The sequence below is a fragment of the Parus major genome, chromosome 28 (genome assembly GCF_001522545.3).
Source record: "Parus major isolate Abel chromosome 28, Parus_major1.1, whole genome shotgun sequence".
Lineage (NCBI taxonomy): Eukaryota > Metazoa > Chordata > Aves > Passeriformes > Paridae > Parus > Parus major.
The window spans coordinates 2421345-2431358 of NC_031797.1; the positions used below are offsets into that span (position 1 = coordinate 2421345).

General features: G+C 47.0%; 1 protein-coding gene across 1 annotated transcript in view; it reads right to left on the reverse strand.

The window, feature by feature from the left end:
* The window catches only part of INSR (insulin receptor), a 46463-nt gene extending 43886 nt beyond the window's left edge, over window positions 1-2577 (reverse strand). The window contains exon 1 of the mRNA XM_015651836.2: window positions 2008-2577. Within this exon, the coding sequence (XP_015507322.1) occupies window positions 2008-2548 (541 nt within the window). The 5' untranslated portion in view covers window positions 2549-2577. The remainder of the gene's footprint in view (window positions 1-2007) is intronic.
* Window positions 2578-10014: the final 7437 nt, after the last annotated feature.

Genomic DNA, 10014 nt, shown 5'->3' on the forward strand with positions numbered 1-10014 from the left:
GGAGGCAGCGATTGCACCGCCAGGTTCGCTAAATAAATGTCACTTAATCTCCACCATCGGCGTGTGCTCAGAGTCTAAAGGCTGCTCACAACCAGACAAAAAAAGGTCTAAAAACCCTCTCAGGCTGTCAAAACAACTGCAGAAGCACAGGGGCAGGTGTCACAAGGCACGGGATCACACAGATCCCAGCTTGTGCAAAACAGCGGCCACCAAAAAATTAAAGTCCAAATGCGAATGTTGAAAACAAAGATAAGCTCGGCTCGTTCAGGGGTTTGGGAAGTGCATTCCAGCCACTGCCCAAACATGCAGGAGCACGGCTTCCCTACTGCTCCTTCTGCAAGGGACACACAAAAGCAGAGCACCTGTGCACAGTGCCTTTTGAAACCATTTTCTGATGAAAATCTCAATTTCTGGGTCAAACAGATGTGGTGACTGAGCTGAGGCAGGTACTGGACAGGTGCCCTCAAACAAACTCTTGCACCAGAAGCTCAGGAGCTCTGATTTCCACCCCAATGGTAAAATACTATCATTACAATGTTACATTTCTCCAGGTTTCATGGAAGCAGGCAGTTTTTTAAAGGAGAATAAACCATCCATTCCAGTCTGCTGCAACACAGCCCCAGAAAATTCACAGGAATTTTGGGGCATTATGGTCTAGGTACTAAAAAAGTTCCAATTAGACCTTTAACCTTATGAAACAGCAGAAAACAGGGCACATGAAATGCTTAAGAAACCAGGTTTCAGTGCTGATGTAACTGCATACCTGAAAGTTTATAAATAAAATGCTTTACAATCTTATTTTTCATTTGAAAAAAGGAACACACGTACACACTTGCATCTTCTTGCTCATACCCTGTTATTCTGGCCACAAAAAATAACCACTTTCTTTAAAAGGAAGCTGGACGATTTTGGGGTGAGGAGTAGCAGAGGGGAAACCACATTAATTGCATTAGTTTGTGCATACTGGTAGGAATTCCTCCTCAAATTTGGCACTTAGCACTCAAAGCTGCCCTTTAAAGCTTGGCAAGAATTTCTCTCCAGCCCACAAGTTTCCTAATTTCGTCTCAGGACACACTGGTTCGTTTGGATGCACGACCTCCAGAAAGGCAGACAACCCCAAATGTGTCACTCTCACCTCAATTCACTTTGCTCTCTGTCAAGTCAGATTTAACATAAATCAAAGCCAATATATAATTAAAGCTAAGCTTAAGGTCAGTTCCAAGTTTGGAAAAAAACAAATCTGTATGAAATTAAAAGCAACTCTAAAACATTTGAGGGCTGGGGTGGCAACAGCAGTGAGTTTTTTGAACACAGCTTCTCCCTGAACCAAAGCCCTGTTATTTCACCCTCTACTCCATCCAGGTCCTCTCTTCTTCTCCATTCCCCTTCAGGTCTGACTTGGCTTCCAACTTCTCTGTGCAAATGCTGCTCACTCATCCACAGACCTTTTTATGGCAGGAAGGTTTTGGTAAAGATGGAATTGCCCCTTTCCAGAATGGGGTTGATTCCATTAAGACTTTTCCCCACTGGTGTGTTTGCACCAGTCAGTCTGGACTTTCATTCCCTACCCAAGCCCCAGTGGTGAAGTCTGGGCAGTTCCTGACTCTGCAGAAGAACCATACACAGAGTTCTGGATGCCTTAAAAACACAGGTGAAAGAACTGCTCAAAGTTTTTCTCTTCAGCTTCTAATGTCAATTTTCAGCCCTGCTTTTAGGAATCTGTGCTTACAGGTGCAATCAGTAGGCACCTATCAGGCCTCCAAGAATCTCAGAGTGGTTTGGGTTGGAAAGGACCTCAAAGCCCATTCAGTGCCACCCCTGCCATGGCAGGGACACCTTCCACCATCCCAGGCTGCTCCAAGCCCCGTCCAGCCTGGCCTTGGGCACTGCCAGGGATCCAGGGGCAGCCCCAGCTGCTCTGGGCACCCTGTGCCAGGGCCTCACAGGTCCTGACAGGTCAAAATTTGCCAGCAAAGCCCCAGCTGAGACCCCTCCCTGTGCACTCACCTCTCTGGCAGCGATCGTGTGTCCAGCAGCGCTCAATGAAAATCCCGTTTATCACCGTGGGAGGACAATTGCTCTTCCCTTTCACTGTGCCTGGACACACATCTCCACACTCTTCTTTGTCATCCTTGTTGGCCACGATGTAATTGTCTTCTACAGAATCCAAAATCCTGGACCAGTCGATGGTGGACAGGTAGCAGAGCTCGTTGTTCTTCTCGATGCGCACGGCGCCGCGGGTGATGTTCATCAGGTTGTAGAGGCCGATCTCCTTCAGGTGAACCATCTCAAAGATCACCAGGGCGTAGTTGAAGAACAGGTGAGTCCCTCGGATCACAGTGAGGTTGGGGAAGAGCCCCTTCAGGCTCTCCAGGCCATACACACGGAACAGCAGCAGGTAGTCTGTGATCATGGTCAGCTTGGGGAAGCTGAGCTCGCGGAAATCTTCGGGCTTGGTTTTGAACATCAGCAGGATCTGCAAGTGGCCCTCGATCACGGTGCAGTTCTCCAGCATGTTCAGCCGGGTCAGGTTGTTGCGGATGTCCATGCTCCTGCAAACTGGGAGGCAAAGGACAATTTCTTTATTTAGCAGAAAGTTAATTGTTGTCGTTTTCTAAACGCTCGGTTTTGTCCAACCGCGCCGAGCTCTGCTCAGGACACGTGGTCCTCTCAGCACGGCAGCCTTCAAGTGTTAAGAAATACACTGTGGGGAACATTCCCTGGGATGTGGTTACAAAACAAGAGCGTTTCATCATTTTTTCTGCCATCTTGAGTCCCTGCCTGCTGCCTCTATCACGACTGCAGTGGTAACACCAGTCCTGGGACATCACTTGGCGCTCACAAAGGGAAGAGATGTCTGGGCTGTTTTCTTTAGGCAGCTGCCAGCAACACACCTACCTCGTCTCAGATTGTGCAACTGATGCCAGGGGATTAGAGGGAGTCATTTAGAATGGTTGCAGGGAGGGGAAGATAGGAAAAGAATAATGGCCAGAGATGGTAGTGCTTGGGAAGAGAGTAGAAAAACATGGAAATGCACAGGAGCACAGCCCACACTCCTGCCCAGACTCTGCTGACAGGAGTCATTTACTACATTAGTAATTTTTGCCCTGAGCATTCTCTTCAGATGAGGTGTTGGGGCTTTTTTTTGTTATTATTTTTTCAAGGGTGAAAATCTCCCTTGACTATCTGGGCAGTTCATTTCATAGAACCAGTAACCAAAGAACTGGCAAAGATGAAGGATAAATTAGAAGGCAAATTGAATAATAGGAATCCAGGCAGCAGCAAAAGGAAAAAGTTTGAATAGGGAAATATTTTTTCAATGCTAAGCACAGGTGAGAAACCAAGAAGGAAATTTGCAGCCCTGTGCCTCTCCAGCACAACAAAACTCCCTGTGACAATCCTTTTGAAACCAACTTCACAGAAACATCAGCTAGACCTTAATGCTCAAACCCAGGTGGATTCTTCCTGAAATTTTCCTTTTTGAAGACTGGATCCACTCAAAGGATTCTCTCTTTTGTCTACAGCTGGGCCAGTGTCTTCCCTCCCCACTTTAGAACAAAAAAAACAACTCAGGCTCTTTCCTCTTTTTGTCACTGTATGTAAAGTTCACCAACTATAAAACTACCACATCACAGCTCCAAGGGATCACCCAGCCTGACAAAACCGATGTGGACACAAATATTTCATAGCTAGCATTGTCTGACTCCTCATGATTTAACACAGACCACTGCTGTAGGGGTTAAAACCAAATTCTATGCAAATATCTTAATGATTATTCAAAAATTTGCTCCACTGACTGCAAGAAAAAAAAAAAATTGGCAATGCTAATATGGGATTTGAAGCAATGCTATTGCCCAATGGGATTTTTTGGCACTATATCCAAGTTGTTTCATAAATTGCTTTCTGGAAGAAAAAGAAATGCACACGGTGCCTCAAGGATTAAGGATGTACTTGGAAAAAGTGGGAAAAAGAACCTGATGACCCGCCAGCAGCAACCTCTCTGCCCCAAACTGTCCTGCTGCACATCCCAACCTGGGGTAAAAGACCTGGGACAGCAACAGATTCAGCTTGAATGCTCTGGATATTTATTTGCAATAAATAATATTGGTATTTCCAAAGAAGCAAGTGCGTGGCAGGTCAGGAGAGTGAAAGGAGAAGTAACAGAAGGACACGTAAGAAAATGAAAGACTCAGTGCAACCTACAAGTCACCAGTGCAGCTAAAATTACCAGATAAAATCAAAATGCAACATCTTGCTTCTTATTTATTCTTGGTTCTGATTCTTGTGGGGGGCACAGGCCATGCTGGGGTGGTGCCCCAGTACAGGACAATGTCCTGCCTGCTGGAATGGACAGCTGACCTTAAGGAAAAGGAAAGGTCAGAAAATACAGACCAGGAATTACTTCTGAGAGTCAGAGCTCCAGGCTATTGCTGTGGCTGAAGGCCACGAGATGCATGAATACCCTGAGCACAATTGCCTCTGTCTTTCATCATTTTGGGTAGAACGAGGTGAGTCACCAGGGGCTGGACACAAGCCCTGCACCCACTCTGTCCCTGCCCAGCTCCCTGGACAGGGCACCTCGAGCAGGGCTGGAAAGATCTGCTCTCAGGTACAGTCAGGACAAAGCCCTCTGAGTGCTGGGGCTGCATTTTCAGGCCGTGAAAATCTTCCTTTTCTGCAGGAACAGAGCTAAGGAAGGAGCCTGGTCTGCAGGAGCTACCCTGGGTGGGCACTGCTGCACCAGCGCCCCAGGATGGGTGCCCAGCACTGAGGAAATTCATGGTCCTGTCTGGCAGAGGAACAGATCCACAGCCAGCAGGGATTCAGGGAGGATGATCTGAATCTCAGAATGGTTTGGGTGGAAAAGGACCTCAAAGCCCACCCAGTGCCACCCCTGCCATGGCAGGGACACCTTCCACCATCCCAGGCTGCTCCAAGCCCCGTCCAGCCTGGCCTTGGGCACTGCCAGGGATCCAGGGGCAGCCCCAGCTGCTCTGGGCACCCTGTGCCAGGGCCTGCCCACCCTCCCAGCCAACAATTCCTTCCCAATATCCCATCCAGCCCTGCCCTCTGGCACTGGGAGCCATTCCCTGTGTCCTGGCACTCCTGGTCACTGCAGCCCTGGAGTTCACAGCTCTCATCCCTTCCCCTAAACACTCAAAACCAGTTCAATTACTCTGCTCCTGAACCTTTCAAGCTCCTGGAGATCACCACTAACATGAGCCATGCTGCCCCTGGTCCAAACAGCCCAAAAGCTGCTCAAAGATCTTCCAACTTTCACAAAAAACCCAACCATCTAAACACCCCCACAGGGTACAAACCTCCCTCACTTCCAGCTCTCCCCATCCTGACACAGATTCCCCACTGGAGGCTGCAGAAAAGGTGACCAAAGGCTAACAACTCCAAATATTTTGAAAAGATGTGTTAAGGAACAAAGGTTACCTAAAGGTGAATCTAAAAAGAGATGAGTGAAGCTTTTGAAGAGTTAAAAATATAAATCTACCAGAGCTGGAAGTACAACACCCATGGTTCATCAGCTGCTTTTCCCCACATTTAGAGAAAAATCACACTTAATTATTTTTCAGGTTTGACTTCAATTTAGTGTTAAGTGATAAATGGTATCTAAGCTCCTTCTTTTTAACACCTCAAAGATCAAAGAGAATAATAAGGAATTAAGAACATCTGAAACAAAATATGCTTTTTAGTCGGAGGTTTCTCCATCTTTTCATGCCTTTGAATTTTCAGCAGTTTGTATCTCCTGTTCATGCAGTAGCAGCTTAAGTCACCCCATAAATTTATTGTTACCAAGACAACAAGAAGCAGTTTTAAGCAAAGTAATAAGTGTTTTTCCACAGCTTCTCTCGATAGTATTTCTTCTGCAGGGACAGGGGAATTAATCAACCATTCAGTAGGAAGGCAAGGCAGGTTTGATCCCAGAAGAAGGAGAGCAAAGTTGAGCCATCAATTATAACACAGACAACCTGGTTTCAAAAAACACATAAATCAGCTTTCAGGGAAATACAAAAAATCACAAATTGATTCTCCAGTAGTAGGCCCAAAGCTGCTCCTGTGCAAACTGCTGGCAAAACCTCCACTACACATAAATTCCTAAATTTCAGCAGAAACAGCAGCACAGCCCTGAGCTGCCAGAGGAAACACTGCTCCATCCCTGCTACCAATCTACTCACTCAAAAAACCACTAAATCACCCTAGATATGTTCCATCAGCCCCCCCCCCAGAAAACCAAGCTGAAGCCACGCTTTTTAAAAAACAAACAAACAAACAAATCCCAAGATGCCAAAGCCTCTTGGACAAACTGGTTTGGTAACAACCTTCAAGTCCTGAATGAAGAAACCAGATCTGATGCCAGAGGTTAAGTTTTCAAGATAGAGTCTAACCAGGGGAATAGCTGGAACTTAAACCTTGTTTATAGTAAATCATGTGGATACCAAACCTTAATGATTCACTGCTTTCAGACCTCTGGCCTTTAACAATCAAGACCAGCGTAATCTGGCACAGAAGGATCACAAACCACTTGAGGTAACTATTAGTTAATTCTGCCTTTTTTGTAGCATTTGCTGCCTACTGAATAAACAAACTATTGCAGAAAAATTACACTTGCTGGGGTTCGGTCAAAAGCACTGCCATTCTACATAAGGCTGAATTTTAGAAGTGTCTTTAGGAGCTGGGAGAAGGATTTTTGGGTGTTTCTTGGGATAACTGCTGAGACTGGAAAACATCCTGGTGACAGGTTAGAGAAAACGACTGTGCAACAGCTTCTAGCCTACTGCAGCAATTGGTTAAGAAACATAAAATCCATCTAATTGTGAAATATGGATTTTTAAGCTTCAGATACCTCGAGCTGAGTGAGCTGGACGTGGACTCCAAAATGAGCCCCTCTAAAGCCCCAGTCCCCCAGGGAACATTTCAGGTGCCTGTTACCTCTCACTGCTCAACTCTGCCACTGAGCTGAGGGCAAACCCCTCCAAGTCCAGCCTTTAACGCCTGCTTTGGGCTGTCTTTATGCTCCCCTCATTTGATTCAAAACCCAAAGAGCAAACATGACTCGCCCTGCCCCGTTTCCAGGCAGAGATATCCAGCACTGGGGTGACAGCACCAGGAGCACCGGGACCACGCGGGGTAACGGCTGGGTCAGCGCTGGTGCTGACACACCTGGGGATCCTCCCTGCTCCAGAGGCACCAGGAACAGGTTCTACACCTTGCCCATATCAACATCATTTATATTCCACCAGGCAGTCACCCCAAAATTGACCTCCAGAAAGCTCTGGGGTGTTGCACTGTTCAGAGACAGCCACTGCGCTGCCGCTCCCCAAAAAAGGGGACAGGACACGCTGGGCTTGGTGCAGCCCTGCCCTTCTGCACTCACTTTTCCTACTTTACTCTCCCAGGAGCAAAATTTCACTCTAGATCGAGTCTCTCAACATAAAAAATTAACACAGGCCTGAGGTGGGACAAGGGAACAGTTTCTTAATGAGTTTACGAGCACTAAAATATCCGTATCAGCCAGATATGGTACTAAGAAACAACCTATTTTTTGTGTTACAGCACTACACAGTGAAATTTGTCCCACAGGATGACTTAGGTAAAGATCTCTCAAGTGCATTCCCAGCTCCCACATCAGCAGCAGGTACTGGAGCACATGTGCAGCTCCCAAATTTAGGGGAAGAGTTCAGAAGGGGAGGAAGAGCACTCTAAACTCCCATGACTGCATTGATCAGTTTTCTATTAACCAGAAAAGGAGCCCAAAGTAAGCTGCTCCATTAGCAGATGCCTAAAACTAGGTGAGGTAAATCCCACCCCAAATACCAGAGCTAATGAACTGACAGGCATGAGTCATGTGCAAGATTTATTTCAAGAAGTTGCATTATGTTTACACAGTGATAAAAAAAAAATAAATACACAAACCTGTCTTTCTTCCCAAAATAAGATATATGTGTCTTCATTTTATGCACAGGTCAGGGTTTCTTTCCTTAACCCTTTCTTCTACTCCTGTCATTAATTTCTGAGCTCAGCAACTACCTTTAACCACATGTAAGAGAGGAAGAGTGCTTTCATATGAAGTATTCCTAAAATATTTAAGAAAGCAGGATGGATTGATGAGGAAAAACCCATAATCTGGATGTAAACGTGAACTTTACCATCCACCCCATCTGTCTCCTGAACCAGCTCCATCTACCTGCTGCTTGCCCCCAACTCTGCCTAAAGGCACCAAAAGGGAGAGGAATTTACAGGGCACAAGGAAAAGCAGGGATGGGGGGAATATCGACCCTGGAGAGCGGTGTTACCTCGGGGCCTGGCTGTGGGAACACAGATCTCCAAGAAAGCCGCCTCCATCAGACCCTGTTGCTCAGGGAACAACTTGTTTGCTTATGAAACTCTGGTCCGTGCATTTCCCCCCAGCCAGGCCGGTGTTTTCCATCCCCACCGAGGTGCTCCGTGACCTCACCGTTCCCAGAAAACAGAATCAAACACCACAGCAGCTGAAAACCTTTCACAGCAGGGCCCTGATGGTCCTAACTGTAGAATACTTCAGAAAGTATTTACTTCAGAAAGTGTTTATTTCTATAAAAATGATAGGGAAATGTTCCAGCCCAGGCTTTGCTTTGCTGTCTTGTGCCCCTGTTCCTCCATCCATGAACTCAAGAGTACATTTTCCTACCACGCTGTAACACAGCAGAGATTAGGGAGTTTAGAACATAAACACGCTTGAACCCCAAAAAGCAAATATGATTTAAATAAATAACCAAATCACAGGCTGTGCTGTGGCAGTAATAATAGTGTTTTCAAATTAGGAACTGCTGGACTGCAGTTGCACACGTATTTATTTATTATTAGTGCTATATGTCAACTGCCTTTTCCATCTCTGTTGGAGGCAGGTTTGCCCACAGCAGCTGGGACTGACCCTCCCAAGGTAACACCATGTCACCAGCCTCTTGTACGGTTTCAAATGTAAAAATACGTATGAGGAAAGAAACTGAGTTATTTTAGAAATATGTGATTTGTCCTATTGCTGGAAAAAGAGGCTGTCTTACAGGAACATCCTGCTTTATGCCCTGAATTCCATACATATCCCAATAATGTCCATCACTGTATTGTCTGTACTTGAACTGATTCTCTTATTCTTGCCTTTTCTGATGGGAAAGCCAACAGACAGACTGTCTATGGGAGACATAACCCACGGATCCAGTCAGCTGTCTTTAAACAAATATTTTCCTTTTGTCAAAAAAATTTGTAAGAATCGCCCAAAATTAAAGAACCTCTCATTAAAAGGATTTCCTGAGCAAGTTTATTTAACGTAACCCATCAAAACAGCTTGTAAGGCTTAACCTCGAGCCAGCCGTGGGTTTAACAAGATTGTGACTTCCAACACAACATCTTTATATCCCTGTCTCGTATTTTACAAGTCCCTGTGCACACACAGAGCCTCTCCCCGGAGCTCTCCCATCTTAATACCTGTGGATTTGGCACACTACCTAAAAGTGGTTAAAGACAAAACCTCCGCGTCTGGCCACACTAAACCCTCCTGAAACCGGAGCCGGTTCTGAGGCAGCCGAGGAGCGGCGGGGGCACAGGGCTGGGGAGGGCACCGGGGAAAGGATCGGAGAAGGGACCCGAGAAGGGACCGGGAAAAGGGACTGGGAAGGGACTGGGAAGGGCAGCCAGGGAGGAACCCAGGAAAGGAACCTGGGAAAGGGACATGGGAAGGGACTGGGAAAGGGACACGGGAAAGAATCGGGTAAGGGAGCGGGGAGTGGATCGGGGGAGGGGACGCAGGGAAGGGGCCGGAGAAGGGTCCGAGAAAGGGAGTGGGGACGGTACCGAGGACGAGACCCTGGCAGGGCCCGGGGAGGGGACTGGGTAAGGGACCAGGGGAGGAATCGGGGAAGGGACGTGGGAAGGGAGGGGTGAAGTGTCCATGGAAGGACCCGGGCAGCGGCACCGGAGAGGGGCCCGTGCCCTTCCCCGCGGCTGCCCCGGGCGCGGCCCCCACTG